At 39.9% G+C, this 20,488-nt stretch overlaps 2 protein-coding genes across 6 annotated transcripts in view; one reads left to right on the top strand and one right to left on the bottom strand.

Annotated features, from left to right (window-relative positions):
* Positions 1 to 520: 520 nt before the first annotated feature.
* NSA2 (NSA2 ribosome biogenesis factor) lies at positions 521 to 8,199 on the bottom strand. Its single transcript, XM_038530857.1, has 6 exons — positions 7,973 to 8,199; positions 6,491 to 6,678; positions 6,253 to 6,403; positions 3,986 to 4,165; positions 1,835 to 2,027; positions 521 to 765 (listed from the first exon to the last, which is right to left on the bottom strand). Exons 1-6 carry the CDS (start codon positions 7,973 to 7,975, stop codon positions 698 to 700), a joined length of 783 nt encoding a protein of 260 aa, XP_038386785.1. The 5' UTR covers positions 7,976 to 8,199; the 3' UTR covers positions 521 to 697.
* Positions 8,187 to 20,488, top strand: part of GFM2 (GTP dependent ribosome recycling factor mitochondrial 2) — a 62,170-nt gene continuing 49,868 nt past the window's right edge. For 2 of the 5 annotated variants that reach the window (XM_038530850.1, XM_038530855.1), the window contains exons 1-5: positions 8,187 to 8,337; positions 12,993 to 13,079; positions 15,047 to 15,131; positions 16,802 to 16,859; positions 17,304 to 17,401. In XM_038530850.1, coding sequence (XP_038386778.1) covers positions 13,017 to 13,079; positions 15,047 to 15,131; positions 16,802 to 16,859; positions 17,304 to 17,401 — 304 coding nt within the window. In that variant the 5' untranslated portion in view covers positions 8,187 to 8,337; positions 12,993 to 13,016. Of the gene's footprint in view, positions 8,338 to 8,847; positions 8,907 to 12,181; positions 12,326 to 12,992; positions 13,080 to 15,046; positions 15,132 to 16,801; positions 16,860 to 17,303; positions 17,488 to 20,488 lie in introns of those variants that run through there. The other 3 variants (XM_038530851.1, XM_038530852.1, XM_038530853.1) reach the window with 3 other exon arrangements.

The raw sequence follows: 20,488 nt of genomic DNA, 5'->3' as shown, positions 1-20,488 counted from the left end.
TGTTAGTAAATTGAACACCAATAAAAAAAAAAAAAAAAAAAAGAAATGTAGCATTAAGAAAAATGAGGTGGAAGAGACTTCAGGTAAGGTCTCAGAAATGACCATTTTGTAGTCTTTAAGTGTGCACTGACCTTCATGATAAGAGGATAAAAGAGGATTTCAACTACACTGTGTTTTCCAGGAACAAAAGGTCTGCATTGCTGAGTCCACTTCTTAATGCAGATCTGGACCAAGAGTTTTTTTTTTTTTTTTTTTTTTTTTTTAATATTTTATCCATCTATTGGAGAGAGCGAGCGAACGTGCGCACACACAAGCAAGGGGAAAGAGAGGGAGAAGCAGGCTCCTCACTGAGCAGGGAACTGGACGCAAGGCTCCATCCCAGGATCCTGGGATCACAACCCCAGCCGAAGGCAGACGCCTAACTGAGCCACCCAGGTGCCCTGGGCCAAGATATTAACTATGATTGTTTTTCTAAATTATTCAAATTCATGAACATCTAAATGCTAAAAAGACTCAAAAATAAAGACCACTTATTTTAATAAATGTCTATTTCAACTTTTTTATAGTAGAATAAATGTCTTGATGACTGTAGATATGTAAGGCTGTTTGGTAGCATCCAGAACCACAACAATAATGGTCTTCCTGACAGGTGTGTAGTCTTCAGTAATTATAAGGGATTACTCGTCTGAAACTGCTGTTAAACCAGCAGGACTGCATTTATGCATCCATCATTTTCAGGATTGTTGGTAACCTGGGCATATTTTCCTGAAAAAAACAAAATGGGAAAAAGAGGGATATTAATACTAATAAAAATGAACTTTGCCCAAAATATTTCTATTACCACTTTTAAGAAAGAAAAAAGTGATAGTAGGATCAATGAGATTTTACTCAAAATCAAACCAGTTCCGGAAACAATTTTCATATACTGTTTTTACACTTTTTACAAATGGTGGTCTGCTCCATTCTGTTAGTGCATTGTATCAACAAGCCTCTGGATTGACCTGAGCATTGCTGCTTTTCCACATACTTTTTTTTTTTAAATTTATTTATGATAGTCAGAGAGAGAGAGAGAGAGAGAGGGGCAGAGACATAGGCAGAGGGAGAAGCAGGCTCCATGCACCGGGAGCCCGACGTGGGATTTGATCCTGGGTCTCCAGGATCGCGCCCTGGGCCAAAGGCAGGCGCCAAACCGCTGCACCACCCAGGGATCCCTTCCACATACTTTTCTTACTAGAAAATGCAACAAGTTTTAATTAGGTTAAATTAATTTGAAACTTATTTTAAAGTTGAGGTCAGCCAATATGAAGTATGAATGACTCATAAAGATTCAAGAAGCTGGAAGGTATTCTTTAATTTCAGAGAACATTAAAGTTTCAAAATACCTGGACACTAAAAGCAGAAAACTAAGAAAAGGGAAGAATTAAAATTGCTGCATGACACCTATTTTTAATTACTGAAATAGTGTGGCGATGTGTTTAATATAGGTCTCCCTTCCTCTGCTCATGGTTAATATATTGTATTTTCTTCCAATGTATTTTGGTTATAACTTATTCCATCTGCTTCCCTCCTAATGAATGCCTTTTGAAACAGTCCTAAATCTAACAATAAAGTACACTTTATAGAACTGAAACCAATAATCTAAGTTAAAAAGAATCACATTCACTACTTTGTCTACAAAAAGTATTCTTCCTAAAGATTTAAACCTGATTTACATTATTTTAACTTAATCTAGCTCTTCTGCATTAAAATTTGCTGTGTGCTTTCTATCAACTTGAAAAATTTTAATCTTAGGATTGTTGAACAGCAGCAGCTCCGTATTCAAAAGTTTACTTACCCCAAATAACTTTGCCTCCTTGTGTCACAAGGCCCAACTCACTCACGTTCACTTCAATGACAGTACCTTTGGTAATAACACCCAAAGTTGTATATAGTGGGGATGAGGGATTCTTTTTTACACCGAGTATTGGCAGGCAAAAGGTGGCTTTCAATTCAGGATGTGTTACATGGGCCTTTTTGAAACGTAAGCCCTAGTAAGTCAAACACAAAAATATTATACGAGTCTAAAATGTTAACAACGATGAGCTTCTTCCTTTTTGATTTTCCAATTGTCTTCCAAGTCAAAAATCCCCCCATGGATGAACAATGTCAAATATTAAGGCATCAAACTAAATACTTAAAATTCTACACATTAAAAACCTGATAAATACATGAGAGAAAACCCTTAACACATACTCCTTAAGTTTTTACCACAGCATGTTGCCTTGCATCGTGCTCAGATTTATCCTGTTACCTATGTTTCCTGAGGACTTGCTGCATGCCAGGCACTATGGTGGAGCATACAAATAGCTCATTCAAGCATATTAACAACCTTACAGCTCCCCCCCCCCCCCCGCCCCCTTTTTTGAATGATAAGCTAAAGATTGGCAGGTGAAATGACTGGTTCCTGGGTTGAACGGTGTGGTGTGTGTGGATGGAATTAAATTATCCTGACCTCAAGGCTCTCTAGACCTCAGCTGTTTTACATGATGAAAAAGGAGGGTGGACTGTCAGCTTTTCACTAATGAGAATACTGGTCAGAGACTGGAGAGAGCCCAGAGAGGTCTGTTAATCACCTGGAATCACCCCAGTCACCTACATCTGACCTTGTGGAGTGTAACACTTCAGAAGCCACAACACTTTACAGTCTCTTAACTGATTCTTGCCTGTTTGGGAGAATAAAGGGTAATGATACTTAAGTTCTTAGTAACGGACTCATTCATGAGATGTACCTGCCCGGCTACAGAAAGCCTGTAACAGCTTATTAGTATATTTCCTCCCTACAGAACTGATAAAGTTACCAAACTATATTTAGAAGATTATGAGTATGAAATCAACACAGAGCAGTTCATGATACAATCCAGGGATGGCTGAAAATAGACAGTCAACACTCATATTGTGTCTCCTGCAACTACTCAAAGTCTGCGGAGAAAAACAGCCATAGACAATATGTAAATAGAAGGGCACGGCCAGGTTCCAACAGAATCTTAATTATACAAACAGGCTGTTGGCCAACATTTTAATCCATTAAGAATTATTCAAAGTGAAAGCTAAGGTAACACGGCCAACCTTCCTCTGACTTTTTCTAAGCAAGTTGGAGATCCACTGAGGGGAGCAATTCAGTCAGTTTAAAAGGATTCTGGAAAAGTAGATAGTTGAACCTAGAACACAGGTTTGAACGGCACAGATCCACTCACATGCAGATGTTTTCAATAAATACAGTACTACAGATCTATTTTCTCTTATGATTTGAATACTTTTCTCTTGCTTTAAGAATATATGATACACATAACATACAAGTATATATTAGTTGATCATTTAGATTATCAGTAAGGCTATAGGCAACAGTAGGCTGTTTAGTTTTGGGGGAGTCAAAGTTTTATGTGGATTTTACATCTTTGCAGGGGGTGGGCACCCACTGTTCAATGGTCAACCAAATGTTCAGTTACATTTGGGAAAGGGGAGGAGAATGGTTTTGACCATCACTGTTGTCTACAGAAATTAAAGTTCCACTTTTATATTAAATTCTTTTTCCAATGACTACATACTGAATGTTTTCAAAAGCATTAAGATAATTTTCTTATTAAATGGGAATTGCTTCTTGAAAAAGCAGTCCTACCCGTTTTCTAACTGTTCTCAGAACAAGTATCAGCATATAGATAACCTGTGGAATGAGTACAATGACCTCACATGGAAAATGAAGATACTAATATGACATATTTAAAAATCAGGATTCACCAGCACTGTCTGTAATAATTATTTTTCATCTCCTGTCTTACAAAGATGAAGACAAGATTCTTGACGGTAGTGGAAAACTTAAGCCATCCCTATCAGTAACTTAAAAAAAAAAAAAAAACCTAAAAATGTCTTTCAATCTTTTTTCACAGGAAATTGTATTTTATATAACATAACAAATATTTAATCCATCCCACTCTAGCAAGGGACTTACCATTGGCCTAATGAATCTTTCGTATTTAGGTGGTTTTCTAGTAAAGCCATCTCCAACAAAGCAGACTTTAGTGACCATCCTCTTCCATGCTTTCTTTTTTCTCTTTCCTGTTCGAATGACTTTTAATACTTCTGTTTCTCCCTGAGCACGAACTTTGGGTAAAGGAACTTCCCACTTTCCCTAAAAATAGACCATAGTCAAAATTTATATTAGTAAAAGGCAATGAGAACAAAAAATTAAGTATGTTTTAGTGTACAAAATAGTGGATTCACTTTTTTCCTAAATCAAGATTTTGACTCCAATGTTTTCTAGAGGTCTGCACGGTCTCTTCAAAAGCCCCAAATTAATTGGAATTAATTAAGCTTCTTATCATGGATACATTAAATGGTTTGTGGGGCACCTAGGTGGCTCAGTTGGTTAACACAACTATCTGCCTTTGGCTCGGGTCATGATCCTGGGGTCCTGAGACCAAGACTGGCCATCTTGGTCTCTGCTCAGTGGGGAGCCTCCTTCTCCCTTTCCCTCTGCCTGCTGCTCCCTCTACTTGTCCCTTGGCTCTGTTAATAAATAAAATCTTAAAAAATAAATAAATAAAATAGTCTGCTTAAGCTAAAGATCTCAATGCCTTGTTATGGATGAAAAATGCCACCTGTAATAAGGCAGTGATTTCTCGAAACAGTGTATGTGCTTATCACTAGATGGTTAGTAGTGTCAAAACACCTCTTAATGTATCTCTGTTTTAAAAAAAAAATGTATCTCTGTATCCACCTTGAGTGGCCTTTTAGATCACATTACCAGTGAGACAAAATCATTGCCATATACTTTGAACCTCTGCAGAACGAAAATTCTATGAAAAAACTGAAGCAATACAGATTCTAAAAGCAATTCTATCACACTCCATTAATATATGACCATGCAGAATGATTTACAACCAACTGGACTTCACTCTTTTTATTTGTAAAGTGAAGAGGAGTTAAGTGGACAACCTCTAACATTTCTCATTTTACACCATTCTAACTTTAGATAGCGCACACCAAAATATAAGCAGTGTGATCAAAAAAAATTCATTCATTCATTATTTATTTACTTATGAATGACACACAGAGAGAGAGGCCGGCTCCTCGCAGGAAGCCTGATGCAGGACTCGATCCCCGGACCCCAGGATCACGCCCTGGGCCCACGGCAGACACTCAACCACTGAGCCACCCAGGTATCTGGTTGTGTGATTTTTAAAATCAAATTAGGATCTGTTGCTACCTGGATTTGTCAATTTATCTACAGATGTTTATAAACAGTATTTATGCCGTTTTCTGATTTCTGCAGACTTTAAACTGACACTAAGGGATCCCTGGGTGGCGCAGCGGTTTGGCGCCTGCCTTTGGCCCAGGGCGCGATCCTGCAGACCCGGGATCGAATCCCACATCGGGCTCCCGGTGCATGGAGCCTGCTTCTCCCTCTGCCTGTGTCTCTGCACCTCTCTCTCTCTCTCTGTGGCTATCATAAATAAATAAAAATTAAAAAAAAAAAAAAAAACTGACACTAAGCATAATACACAAAATGTATTACATAATACACAAAACGGACACTAAGCGTATTAAACAAAAATGCTAAATTTGTACTTAAGTTAAATCAGTTAAAGGGTTTTCCACTATTCTACTTTTTAACAAATTTTACCAACATAGGCCAACAGATAGAAGCAGTTGTATCTTTCTCCATAGGAGCACAGCATTAGGAAGTGTCACGTATAGGAAGCTGTTAAAATACTGAATTTAAGATTCATGCCTAACTTTTTAGATACTTTTTTAACACTAAAAATGTCTATTTTAATAACTTTAAAAACCTGTTAAATGCTAACATGTTCTCTTAATGAGAAAGCATGTTTTATTACTCAAATATTTATTTATTTTTAAAGATTTTACTTATTTATTCACGAGAGAGACAAAGAAAGACAGAGGGAGAGGCAGAGACACAGGCAGAGGGAGAAGCAGGTTCCATGCAGGGAACCCGACACGGGACTCAATCCTGGGTCTCCAGGATCACGCCCTGGGCTGAAGGCGGCGCTAAACCACTGAGCCACCCAGGCTGCCTGCCTATTACTCGAATATTTAATACAAAATGAACTTTACAAAGACTTTGTGTCTAAATAATGGAAAGAGTAGCTGGACTTCATCATGTTTCCAATTAAACTGAAGAAAGTAACTAGTATTAAATTTTAGTAATTCTCCTGAACAAAAAAGAAATAAAAGTCTTCAATTTTTATCTCTTACCGCTTTCTCTTTTCGCTTTTGTTTAATCATATTGGAAAGTACTTTAGCTCGGGACTGCCCCTCCCTGTCCAGTAGATATGCAGGTACTGCTCCCTGTGGAGTCTTTTCATCATTCTTTTGTTTGGTGTTTCTCTTTTCATGCATCTTGATACTGACAAGAAGGAAAAATATTCAAGATCATTAGTTTTAAAAACTATTACTCAAAACATGTTAGCTTGTTAAAGAACTCAGCACTTACGTCTTTTTCATTTGTATTTTCTCAGCATGGCGCTGTTTATGGTAGAGCTTAGCTTTCAGACCAATCATCTTTTTTGCTTTTTTTGAACGTTCATGAGCCTCTCGACCTTCTTTCTTTCTCTTTTTCTCATGGTAATCCAAACGATAGCCATAGCGCTTCCGGTGTAACTCAATATATTCATTTTGTGGCTAAAACGAAAGAAACATTAATTTAAAAAATTGACAGAACTAAACTAAAAGAATTTTCTGAGCACCATCTAAAGTACAGAAGGCCTTAAGTCACCCCAATGTTCCCTAGCTTAAGTAACTCTCGTGCTATTAAGCCCACGTCCATGACACGCGCCCAGTACATTCGGTCCTGGATGGTATCAGACGCGAGGATTTACGTCTGCAAGAATCTCAGGGAAAGTCACCATTCGTTGAGGGGATCTGTACAAAATCAGCTGGACCACAGAGGACGGCCTCATTCCAGGGTCTCTTTTTCCCTCGGGAACACCAGCAATCTGGTTTTTCAAAGACATCATCATCATTATTCATAGTTTTTTTTTTTTATTCATAGTTTTTATCAGAGAAATCTCTCAGCTTTATCGAAGTACAATCCACATATGATGAGATGTGCTAAGAGGCGTACAGTCTTACACTCCGACAAACTACCCAGCTTTGTGACCGCCAATCGGATAGAGAACATTCCATCACCTCAGAAAACCTCGCCGTACTCTGGGGACAGTGTGGTCCACCTCGCACCTGCAGGTATCCCTCTAGCCTTCCCCCTCCGGGAAGGACCTGAAGCGGCACCTACAGCACGGAGCCTCTGGTGTCTGCTTTCACTTACGGCTCCTCCGACGCCTCCACGGAGGGCTCCTCGGACGACAGCCTCCACTTACGGCTCCTCGGACGGCCGCCTCCACTTACGGCTCCTCAGATTCCCACCCGTGTCAGGACCCGGACCCTTTCCACCGCCAGACAGCGGTCCACGCGGGAACGTGTCACCCCCGACCCTCTGACCGGCTCACGGATATGTGGGCTGTTTCCCGTCTTTAGCGAATGAAACCGGAAGCCTCGTGTGGCCACACGCCACGCCGTCCTCACAAGTGGCCTTGAAGCGCCTGTTTTTACTTGAGGCGCCACTTTTACTCGGAATATGTGGTCACAGCCCACTTGGATTTAAAGAACGCAAAAAATAAACTGCCGAGGCCGAGCCGCCCCAGCGCGGAACAATGCCGGGTGCCACCTGACCGCCGTGGCCGTGGCCGCCCGGGCAGAAGCCGGGAGAGAAGCCAGCGCAGCGCCGCTCCGCAGACCAGGCGGCGGCCGGAAGAGCGCGCGTGGCGGGCGGCCTGGTTGGAAGCTCGCTCCGCATGGGTGAGCGGCCGCCCGCGGCGCGGAGCCCGGGACCTCACACCGCGGCGCCGGCAGCCGTCCCGGTCTGCGTCCCGTCCCTCCCCTCCCCTCGCCTCCCCAGGGCCCCGAACTGCCCCCTCACCATGGTGACGGCCGCCGGGCCGCCGCGAGCAGCCGCCGGGCGCCAAGAGGCTCTCTAGCTTCGGGCTCCCGGCCCGCGAGCTCGCTCCGCGCCGGCCGCGACGGAAAGAGACGGCCCCGCGCCCACCGACTCCGGGGGAAGCGCGCCAGGCGCGCCACGTTGGTTCCGGGCCCGCATTCTCCGCGTTCGGCCTGGAGGACGGAAGGTGCCGGCAGGCGGCGTTTGAGCGTGGCACTCCCGGAAGTGGCGGGCGCGGCGGCCGGAAGCGGCGGCTCCAGGGCCCTGGGTCCTGCGGGTGGCGGGGCGTTCGGGCAGGTGGCGTGTCCCGGCGGGAGGAAGCCGGCCTCCGAGCGACCTGGTGCCGGGTGGGTACCGGGACCCGCCGCCCGCGGGCACCGGACGACGGCCAGCCGGGGCGGGAGCGGGGACGGGGACACGGTCAGCGGGAGGGGCGGGGGACGACGAGTGCCCGAGGCCGCGGCCGTCCCGAGTCTTCGTGCCCGGAGTGGAGGCACCTCGGTGGGTCTGCGGTGTGAGGCTCTTCACGCCCCATCTTCTAGGGCGATTTCTTTTTTTTTTTTTTTTTTTGGGGGGGGGGGTATTTTCTTTAAGACCCGAATGCGAACCAGCATGTTCAGGCGCAGTGAAGTCCGTGATGTCGCTTCCTAGAACTCCAGCGGGTTTTGCTTCCCCCACCGCCTGACGTCTTTGCTTAAACGTCATTTAAGTATCACTTAAGGGGCCTTGCCTGCAGCTCCCACCCGGTTCCGCTTTCCTGCCTGATTCTCCGCCAAGTGTTTAATTTCTTCTGTTTATCGCCGGTCTCCACTGGCCAGGATAGACACGGCCTGAGGCAGGGATGTCTTTCGTTTCAGCTTTCAACACGTTTACTAGGAGGCAGTGATAGGACAGAGTAACGACGAATTTTTGTTGAGTAAGTGAACTTAGTTCTTTTTTTTAAGTTTTTATTTATTTACTCATGAGAGACACGGAGGCAGAGACGCAGGCGGGGGAGAAGCAGGCTCCACGCAGGAGCCCGACGCGGGACTCGATCCCGGGACCCCGGGCTCACGCCCTGGGCCGGGGCCGAGGCTGACGCTCCGCCGCTGAGCCCCCGGGCGCCCCCGAACTTAGCTCTCCTACTGACCCGGGAATGACCCGGGAATGTGATAGGTGGAAAGAAAGGTGCAGAGACTTTACGTGATTGACCCGAGGTCACAGAAGACTTGGGACCCCAGCAAGTCTTCTGTAAACTAGTCAGGTCTTTGCCCACTTGACATTTCTGTTATGAGAAGTGTATGGGAAGCTTTAAAAAGAGGCGTAAGACACACGTAAAAAGTGCGTACCGTAGACATATGCTTCAGTGGGTTTTCGGACTCTGACCACACAGATAAGCAGCCCCTGAGTCCAGAAATTACATTAACCCGCGCCCCCCCGGGAGCCTTCCTCCTGCCTCTTCCCAGTCACTGCCATTCCCGTGAAAATACCATCCTGACTTGTAACATAACGGATTAGCTTTTCCTGTTTTGTATTTTATATAATTGGAATCGTACAGTGTGAACTCTTTGTGTTGGCTTCGCTCGCTTAATATTGTGAGATTTATCCTTCTTGTTTTCCTGTTATAGTTCTTTCAGCTTAAGGAGAATTTTAGTAGCTGTTAAGTTGTGAACTCATCAGTATGATTTTTTCCATTTATGATTCTCAAATCCACTCATGCCCTTTTTTGCCATCTGATCCAGGAATAGAAAGTAAGTTCTAAAGGTTAGGCAGTAGACCTATTTTGATTTGTGTAAAATAGAGGCGGCATACTGGTTGGCTGTTTATCTTATTTTCAGCGGTGATTGCCAGCTAAAAATGGCCTAAGCAGATCAACGTCAAACTTTTTTAGAAAAATTGACTTCCTATATACCTGGCAAGTAGATACCCACTCTACATTTTGGCAATCAGAAGCATGAAGTGTATTCCTCTGATTGGATGAAACTTTAGATAGTATTTATTGCTATAGGTGAGATTATAAGTGAGAAATCAGGAGGATGTGAGACGATGCTTTTTATTGATTGTGTATGGTTAAGCCAAGCTTATTTGTTTTACAGAAGAGGAACAGGTATAGTAAGAGCTTTGTAAAAATTACTATGAATGAAGCCATTTGCTATTGTGATATGCAGGAGACAGACTAGAGTTTTTAAAGCTAACGGTATTCTCAAAGTTGGGAATCATGTGTTACTCATTTTTACATTTTCTAATAACCAGCTTCTTGCATTGCTCCAATAAATTTTTATGGTAGTGTAACTTGTTGCTAATAACGTAGGATGGGTATTACCTGTTTTTTTTCCCTCATTATTGCTCTTTTACCATCAGGTGTTAGAGCATTTAATGAGTACTATATTAGGCCTTAAGGAGGTCTGGACCTTTTATAGCATAACTTACTTGATGGCACCAGTGGTAGGCAGCTATTTTTATTGAAAATCATTGATCCATGGGGAAGAAGAAAATCACTGGAGGGCCCTAATCAACTTAATAGGTGAAGAAATGAAGCATTTTGCTGGGCAGTGCTAGAAAAAGATCCCTCCTTTTGGAGAGCTCACAATAAAGGAGAGCTTGTAAATACTCTATTTGTCACAAGTAGATGTAAGGTCCAAGCCTTATGGAAACAGGAAATTGGGAAAAGCTTTCAAGCGGGGCCTTGAAGATCTAATAGTAATTGAAAAGGTATGGGGGGGCAGGGTCTTGAGGATTCTAGGACTGCTTTCAGGCAGTGGCTGTGTTACATACTAAGGTGAGAAGGCACCAGAGTATAATGTTTCTGGGGGAATTTTGGCAAGAGCTCCCTGATACAGAGTAGGGAATAGGAGAGTATAAGGATGTGACAGTAGTTGGGGATAGATTTTGTTGTATTAGAAACCTTTAAATGTTTTTGAGTAGGTAAATGACGAGAGGAGGTTCTTTATTTGAAGGATATGGAATAAAGCAGTATTTCCCACTTCAGTGATTTGAATACTACTTTTAAGACTGGTTATATCTGAATGTCACCTGTGTTATTTACTTAATTTTCCTCAAATTCACATTTTAAAGTAAAAAAAAATTACCTTCTTAAGCATAAGTATCTGCAAAATGGGTCCTGTTGGCTAGTTTTCCTAATATTTATCTAGTAAACCGTTTTTGTTTTTCTATAACCTAAAATAATCATGGGCATTCACTTGGAGGAAACAAGATGTTGGAATAAGCTTTCAAAATTTAATCTGTAGGAATCCTTCACACTCTTAAAAATGATTTAGAACTCTAAAGAGTATTGTTTATTATATTCAACTAGTTAAGAATTAAAACCTTACAATACTTTAGAAATTCACTTAAACTTAATCCACTAAATCTTAATATAAGTAATATAGATGTATGAGAAATATCTATTATTTCCAAAGCAAAAATAACTTAGTTTGAGGAAAGTTTTACATTGCCTTACAATTTTGCAAGTTTCTTCAGTGTTGGGCATAATAGAAAATAGCTGGCATCTCCTCTCACTTTCTGTATTTGTTACTATGTGTGTATGATTTTTATTTTTGGTTGAACTATCTGATGAAAATTCAGCCTCATTATACATAGGTCATATAGGTGATTGGGGAAGGGAAGAGTATTTTAAGTCTTTTCAGACAATTGTAGATGACCTTAGATGCTCTACCAGCCTTTGACAAGTGGTAGTTGCTTAGTTGCAATGTGGAGTCAAACCTTATTAGGGAGTTTATTTGTATTTGCTAGTGTTAAAACCTGTGGTTCTACATTGAATGGATCGAACATGCATGAGTGTTGTAAGTATCCTGAACTTTGGCACTGGAAGTCAATGGGTTCAAGATATATTTAAGAAATAAAATCAAAAGGATTTGGTGACTTCTTAAATGAGGGTTAGTGAGGAGTGCCTGGGTGGCTCAGTGGGTTAATCAGTCTGCTCTTGATTTTAGCTCAGGTCATGATCTCAAAGTGGTGACGTTAAGCCCTGCCTACATCGGTCTCCTTGCTGAGCATGGAACCTGCATAAGATTCTCCCTCCCCTCCCCCTTCACTCTTTATGCTCTCGCTAAAAAAATAAATGAGAGTTAGTGTGGCTGTTTTGAGACAAAAAGGAAGAGATTTAGGAGTAAAAATAATGAATTTTTTTTAAAGATTTCACTTTTTTTTTTTTTTTTTTTTTGGTAAGGAATCTCCACTCCCAGCGTGGAGCTCAAAGTCCCAACCCCAAGGTAAAGAGTTACACACTCCACCAACTGAGCCAGCCAGGTGCCCCAAAGTAAAGAGTTTGGACATGGCTTCTATTGTAACATGGCACACAGGGTCTCCCTGCTGTCTGCTTCCAACCAGTCTCAGGTGCTTCCATGAACTTTTCATAGCTTTGATAATGTACTTGAAACATAGTTAATATTCAGGGAATGTTTTTAAACTAAAGATACTTAGTTTTATAATTCCTGAAGAGGACTTCATTTTCTATATTTTTTACTTATTTATGGTAGAAAAATCAGAATATACAGATAAACCAGTAAGACTGCCAATGAGAATTTACTGACTTAACATGTAGATGCTTACCTTCCTATACTAAATTTTGTATAATTACATAAATACATTGTAATTGGGGCGCCTAGGTAGCTCTGCCTATGTGTCTGCCTCTCTGTGTTTCTCATTGGATAAATAAAATCTAAAAACAAACAAAAACAAAAACAAAAAAACCATTGTAATTGCTGTGGTAAGTTTCTTTAATTTCTGTCTTTTTCCAGAATATGTTCATATCTTTTTTTTTTAACATGTTCATATCTTGAAGAATTAAAGCATGTTGAAAAAAATATTTTAATTTGAGAACCATTTCTCATATTTTTCAGAATTTTTGTTTTCTGAATGATGCACTGAGTTTTTGATAGCTAAAAATATTGTACCTACTTTATAAAATAGAATTTTACCGTATATATTACATATGCCTTGCTTTGTGTATGTCTTACATATAATACATAAACTTAGTTTTAAAATCTTATTTCTTTTTCAGAGAATAGCAGTTTAGAGGGTCAACATGTTGTCCAACTTGAGGAAGTTTGGAGTAAATAATAAGAAAATACCCATCCTGAACATTAATGTAAGCGTTTCTTATAAAATTAAATGTACTTCAGCAACTTCAGTTACTTTACTTCCCAAAATGCCTAATGTACTCTTAAACTAGCATATCTTTATTTTCATCAGTTTTTCTTAACAGGGAGAAACTGTGACCAAGAATCAGCACACCTTATTACTAGTCTGTAAATTTACCTTGTTACTTTAAAATTCCCTCTGTAGCATTTTAAAGATTATCCATTTGTATATTCCATTTTGAGGTCATTAGTGTGGCCCGAGGGAGGAGTTAACACAAGTTTTCTTTGGTGTTTTCATTGCTGATGCTTTTAGACTGCACATCTGTGACAGGTAGCTACGGTCTTGGCCTGGTTATTATGCAGTGGAAATTGAAATAGCTTTGAGTCTCTACTCTTGAAATATTTCCTTAGGATAATAGTGTTTTATTTCTAAAAATCTGGTAACTAATGTACAAGTAATACAGAAAACACAGGAATGCATTCCAAGATATCAAAAAGGGCATGTTGTGACAACCCAGAATTATTATATATACTAAGTGTAACAATTCTAAATGTATTGGTGGGGTGGTGATGGTGGAAATAAATGTATTCCAGTCATAATGTGTATATCTAATGGTCTGGGGATAAATAGGGATGGAGAATATTCAACCTCTGTGTGGAAACACTGGGAGAAGATACCTCAGGAATTTTTTTGAAATGCCAGATCCTAGTTCTTCCAACTTCTTCCCCCTCAGATATTTTTAAAGTTTCCCAGGTGATTCTAAGGTGTAGCCACTATAATAAATCCTGAGTTCTGGGACCCCCACCAGCTCTTAGCACTTATAGAGGAGAATCAAGGAGTAGCCAGTGTGAGAGATTACGTTTAACTTTTCTGGTTCTCTGGAAATTTCAGGATTCTGGTGTTCAAACCGTAGCTCTCAGACTCCCCTGGAGGTTGGGGTGCCTGCGTGGTATAGTCGGTTGAGCATCATACTCTTGTTTCTGCTCAGGTCTTGATCTCTGGGTCGTGAGCTTGAGCCCTATCTCAGCCTCTGCACTCCATGCAGAGTCTGCTTGGGACTCTGCCTCTCTCTCTTAAATAAATCAGTCTTTAAAAACATCACCTGGAGGACTTGTTGAACCACAGCTTGTTCAGTACACTTGAAGCTAATATAGCATTATGTTAATTTTACTTCAAGTTTTAAAAGGAACTCCACAGGGATCCCTGGGTGGCGCAGCGGTTTGGCGCCTGCCTTTGGCCCAGGGCGCGATCCTGGAGACCCGGGATCGAATCCCACACCGGGCTCCCGGTGCATGGAGCCTGCTTCTCCCTCGGCCTGTGTCTCTGCCTCTCTCTCTCTCTCTCTCTGTGACTATCATAAATAAATAAAAATTGAAAAAAAAAATAAAAGGAACTCCACAGACTGTTTGCCTCTATCCTCGAGTTCTTGATTCTCTTGTCTGGAGTAAGTCCAGAGAATTTGTGTTCCCCGTGTTGATAATGCTGCATATCTCAGAGAACCACCTTCTAAACTCAGGTCAAAATACCATGTCAGTATTAGTTTTATTTTATTTTATTTTATTTTATTTTATTTATTTTATTTATTTTAGACCTATTTATTTATTTATGATAGACACAGTGAGAAGGAGAGAGAGAGAGATAGAGACACAGGAGGAGGGCGAAGCAGGCTCCATGCCGGGAGCCCAATGTGGGACTCGTGGGACTCGATCCCTGGACTCCAGGATCACTCCCTGGGCCAAAGGCAGGCACCAAACCACTGAGCCACCTAGGGATCCCCATTAGTTTTATTTTTGTTATTTCCTGTAGTTTAGTTTTGGGTTGTCACGTTTTAAAGGAGCTGGAGTTAAATTGGGACTACTTTGAGGAGATTCAAGAGTACTTTGTTCTCTGACAAAGCATAGTTAGATGTTAAAAGTACTCTAAGAAGTCATGCTAAAATAAAATTAATGTCAAGTTTCTTTTTCTCCTCACTAGAATATGCCTTGCTCTAAAATAAGAGCAATTTTGAAAAGATTAAAGCCGTATGTGCCTCCTGGAAGAAATTACAGTTCTCTACCAGGTACAAATTTTGATTATTCTCACTGTACTTAAGCTGCTTTTTTGCTTTCTCTTGTTGGCAAACATTCCTTTATTAAGGGTCTCCATTTTGAAAATAGTTCTTTTTACTTCTTGGCTCTTTTCTTGACATTATTAGGAGTTGGAAGTATTCTGATAGATGCCAGGAGGGAGTAACAGTAGGTGTGTACTTCTCACCTACTGGCTGTCCAAATGAGCTAAACAAAGAGAAGTGTTGCTGGCTTTAGCAGCTGCCTCAGAAGTTTAGAGGGCTGTCTACTTGTAGAGTGCTCTTGCTGCAAAATACTGTTTGTCTAGTTCGTTTCCGGTTTTTATACAAAAGTATTTTCTGTCAATAGAGGTTTGCCTAAATAATTTATTTTGAAAGTTCTTAAGAGTAGTTGGTTAAATATTTATCTGGGACAGTTTGTATTAGGTAAAATGGTTATTAAAAGCTTGATGCAAAAAAAAAAAAAAAAAAAAAAAAAAAAAAAAAAAAAAAAAAAATAAAAGCTTGATGCTTGAAGAACTAATTCTGAATGGTCCTCCTGGGTTTGAAGTAAGCTAGCACATGGGAGACTTGAAACTGGTTTCCTTATGTGGCTGTTCTCATTACCATCTTTTTCATGTGAGAATCATATAGTAAAAATACTGATTAGCTGTGTGAGTTGTAATAGTATGTGAATTGAATGGCCTGCATTACTGGTTTGTATCTGCATTTCTATATTTTGTCATGCAGATTTATCTATAGCCATGCAGATCACCTGTAAGTCTTAAAACTGCCATGAGGTTTTCAAAATACAGTAGAACTGTTCTTATTAGAGAAATTTTGCAGAACTGATTTAAATAGTAGGAAGGTATAGCTTAAAATTAAAAGTGTAACTGCATTTTTGCTTTAATATTATTAATAAAATACATGATAAGCACTGAGTAGATTATTAAGGGCTTTTTGTATTCCAGAAATACTACTTGACCTTTTAAAAGTATTAGATTGTTATAGCTCCTGTTCAGTGATTTCTCTCAGGCCATCTTTAAAGGTACTGTGTGCTTGGAATTACTGAGGGAAGATAGAATTCAAATTGTACAAAAATTCATTATTATCTGATATGGGGATCACTCTTTAACTCTTCAAGCCTTTACAGTGTAGGTTTATAGGACTGTGCATTTTATATTTCTTTGTTTCACTAGCTGTGGCCTTAAGATTATTGCTATGAATATTCTAATTCTACATCTGTTACTATGTCTATTACAGAATTATAGAGGGTGGCAAATATTGGGGTAAATTTATATTTTTCTAAAAATATGATCTAGAAATTGACTTTTAAAAACTTTATCTTGTTCATTGTCTTTTCTTTCTTTCTTTCTTTCTTTCTTTCTTTCTTTCTTTCTTTCTTTCTTTCTTTCTTTCTTCCTTCCTTCCTTCCTTCCTTCCTTCCTTCCTTCCTTCCTTCCTTCCTTTCTTTCTTTCTTTCTTTCTTCTTTCTTCTTTCTTTTTTTCCATTGCCTTTTCTTTACAAAGTACAGGGAAATAATTTTTAGGTAAATGAGTGTTTTATTGAGCTTGGAATTTTCTTTAATTGGAGTTATAGTATTTGCGTAAAATTACTTCTTTGATGTGTAAATTAAAGGGAAAAATTTTAAACTTTTATATATATATAACCGTCTTTCCATTAGGTTTAGTTGGAAATGATATCAAATCTCTTCATTCTATCATCAGTCCTCCCATAGCTAAGTAAGTACTATTATTGATATACTCTTTTCTGTATACTGCTTAAAAAGTTAAGAGTTTCTGTCATAGGCTTAATTTAGCATTGTTAATTCAGCTTTCTGCCCTAGCTAATTATAAATCATAGTTAATTATAGATAAGTGTTGGTATGTATCTTAAAAGCTATTTTTTGCTCAATTCAATACTAAGTATTTTTAATGCAGTAACAGCATTAGAAATAAAAGCAGCATAGAAATAAAAGATTTGTAAGATAGTTCGCTCTTTTGTTAGCTGTTTTGTCAGAATAATTTGGTAGGGATATGTTTTCTGTTTATCTGGGTTTTATGCCTTATAAAAATTCCTGAAATATTAACCAGCTTTGAAATTTGTATTGCACAGACATTTTGGTTTTACATTTTTAGTAATGTCCATCTTGTACTATGTGCTTCATTTTCCTACTGTTTTAACAGAATCCGTAATATTGGAATTATGGCTCATATTGATGCAGGCAAAACGACCACGACAGAAAGAATATTGTACTATTCTGGATACACAAGATCACTGGGAGGTTAGAATGGATTCCTCCTCTTCCCAACCCCCATTAGCAAACACATCATTGGAAAATATTTTGATTAAGAAGTCAACCTAGAGATCGTGAGTATGGCACGGAAGCAATGATGATCTAAACCACAACACAAAGATAAGGTAGTTGTGACATCCACTAAAGAGTCTTCTTAGGTTCAACTAAACATTCAGATTCACAGGATTATTTTGGGCCATAGTTCACCCTGGTCTACTCAGAAGGCTATTAGGACAGGAACCATAGTTTCCCAGTACACCGGTGATAGAGGTTTGTTTCCGCACTTCAAGTCCACATAGCTTCTGGGAGCTATCCATCTTTGGCTCCCTAAAAGTGATAGTTTACTTAAACGTAATAAGATTCACAGGAAACAATGTGGCTTACCATCCTCATGTCCCTTAGGAATAGATACCTTTTGTTCTAGCTCCGTGGGCTATCTTGAGGTTTACTACAAAGGACATGTCCTATCCCACTCCGAACCGTAAAGCTATGTATCTCCATCAGCTATTTACAGTTCACATAAAGCTCTTCCCAGTTCAGATGTAGCTTACCAATCACAAATTATTTTTTCTATGTGATATGTTGCCTTGCAATATAGTTGACATACTTGTGTTTTCTGGCTTCTAGAAGAAAAGAACCAGAAAGTTAACCAAAGGTCAAATTCTCCTGTAGAAGAAAGTCTTGTTAATCCAACCTGCAGTAGTAGTAGTATTTACCTGTTTTTATTTTTTAATTGTGTCAAAAACTGTGGTTCTTGACCAGTTGTGCACATTTGAATTCCCGTGTAGTTGTGTTTTTTTTTTTTTTTTTAAGATTTTATTTATTCATGAGAGAGAGAGAGAGAGAGAGAGAGAGAGAGAGGCAGAGATACAGGCAGAGGGAGAAGCAGGCTCCATACAGGGAGCCCGACTTGGGACTCTATCCCGGGTCTCCAGGATCAGGCCCTGGGCTGAAAGTGGCACTAAACTACTGAGGCACCGGGCTGCCCTGTTTATTTTGTTTTTAAATGACAGTGCCCTAGCTCTATTCTGGAGATTAAGATTCAGCAAGTATGTAGTGTGGCCTAGTGTCTGTATTTTTTTTTTTTTTAAACATTTTATTTATTCATGAGGGACACAGGGAGAGAGAGAGAGAGAGGCAGAGACACAGGCAGAGGGAGAAGCAGGCACCACGCAGGGAGCCTGACGTGGGACTCGATCCCAGGTCTCCAGGATCACATCCTGGGCTGAAGGCGGCACTAAACTGCTGGGCCACGGGGGCTGCCCCTGGTGTATTTTTGTGTCCTATATTTTGAAACTGTTTATCTCCTACACATTTATGATTGTTGTCTCTGATAAACCCACTTTTTTTTATCATTATGAAATGCCTCTCTTTATCTCTGGTAAAATACTTTGTTTTGAAATTTGAAATGTCAAGGTCATGATGTCTTTATTACCAGAAGTGGAAATAAATATCTTTTTCAAAAGCTCCACAGAAATTTTGAAATGCATTCTATTGGGAACCATTTCTCTAGACCCTTGAAATTGGTTGAAACTTCACATAGAATGTTCATAAGAACATTCATGGTGATAGTTTCCAAAACATGAACACATGCTTTTTTCATAAAATTACTGCTATGTTAATGGGGCTCTAACAGCAAAACATGGAACATTATCAGGCTTCCTTTGTCGTGACACAAATATGATCTTAATTCTTCCCTCACATCCCAGCTGATATCCCTGAAGCAAGGGTCCAGATGAGGTGGCACAAGTAATGTTCAAGTTACCTTTTTTTTAACTGTGTTAAAAAAACATGTAACATTTACCATATTAACCATTTGTAAGTGCACGTTTAAGTAGTGTTATATATATTTATACTGTTGGCAACCAGTCTTCAGAACTTTTTAATCTTGTGTAACCCATCCTAAACCCATTAAATAATAACTCCACATATTTTCCTCTGCCCAGCTCCTGGAAACTACCATTCCACTCTTTCTGTTAATTTGATACCTCATGTAAGTGGGATCGTAGAGTGTCTTTTTGTGACTGGCTTATTTAATATGTAGCCCCATGTCCTTAGGGTTTGTTTTTACAGCTCTGCTTCTACAACAGCTCTGTATGTTATGCTGTGCTCACCATGAGTGTAGCTACCATCTGACACCACACAACACTATTACAACGCCATCAACTATAGTCTATATGCTGTACCTTTCATCACCAGCACTTATTTATTCCGTAACCAGAAGTCTTCCAGTCCCCTTAACTCATTTGCCATCCTCCTATCTTCCTTGCCTCTGGCAGCTGTCAGTTCTCATGGTATTTATGGGTCTGCTTCTGCTTTTTGTTTGTTTTAGATTCCACATATAAGTGAAATCATATGGTATTTGTCTGTCTTGGTATGATTTATTTTACTTAGCCTGATACCCTCTAGTTCCATCTGTGTTTAGATGGAAAGATCTCATTATTCTTTGTGGCTGAAAGCCACAAATAGCCATACTATTCCTGTGTGTGTGTGTGTGTGTGTGTGTGTGTGTGTGTACACACCACATCTTTATTCATTTATCTATTGTTGGACTCTTAGATTGCTTCCATATCTTGGCTGTTGTAAATAATGCTGCAATAAACGTAGGGGTGCATGTTTCCCTTTCAGTTAGTGTTTTTGTATTTTGAGGGTAAATACCCAGTAGTGTGATTACTGGGTTGTTAGGGTAGTTCTATTTTTAGCTTTTTGAGGAACCTCCCAACTGTTTTCCACAGTAGCTCCACCAGTTTGTACTGCCACCAATAGTGTAAGAGGATTCCTTTTTTTCCACATCTTTGCCAACACTTGTTTTCATGTGTTTTTGAGCCCAGCCATTCTGACAGATGTGAGGCAGTAGCTCATTGTGGTTGTGATTTGTATTTCCCTGATGAAGAGTGATTTTGAGCATCTTTTTATGCATCTGTTGGTCATCTGTATGTCCTCTTTGGAGAAACATCTGTTCACATCTTCTACCCATCTTTTAATTGGATTGTTTTTGGGTGTTGTATCAATTCTTAGATATATTTTTGGATACTAATCCAGCATTGAATATGTCATTTGCAAATATCTTCTCCT

The sequence above is a fragment of the Canis lupus genome, chromosome 2 (genome assembly GCF_011100685.1).
Source record: "Canis lupus familiaris isolate Mischka breed German Shepherd chromosome 2, alternate assembly UU_Cfam_GSD_1.0, whole genome shotgun sequence".
In the NCBI taxonomy this organism is placed as follows: Eukaryota; Metazoa; Chordata; class Mammalia; order Carnivora; family Canidae; genus Canis; species Canis lupus.
Note: the sequence above shows the minus strand (reverse complement) of the source record. Positions and strands in the feature narration are given on the sequence as shown.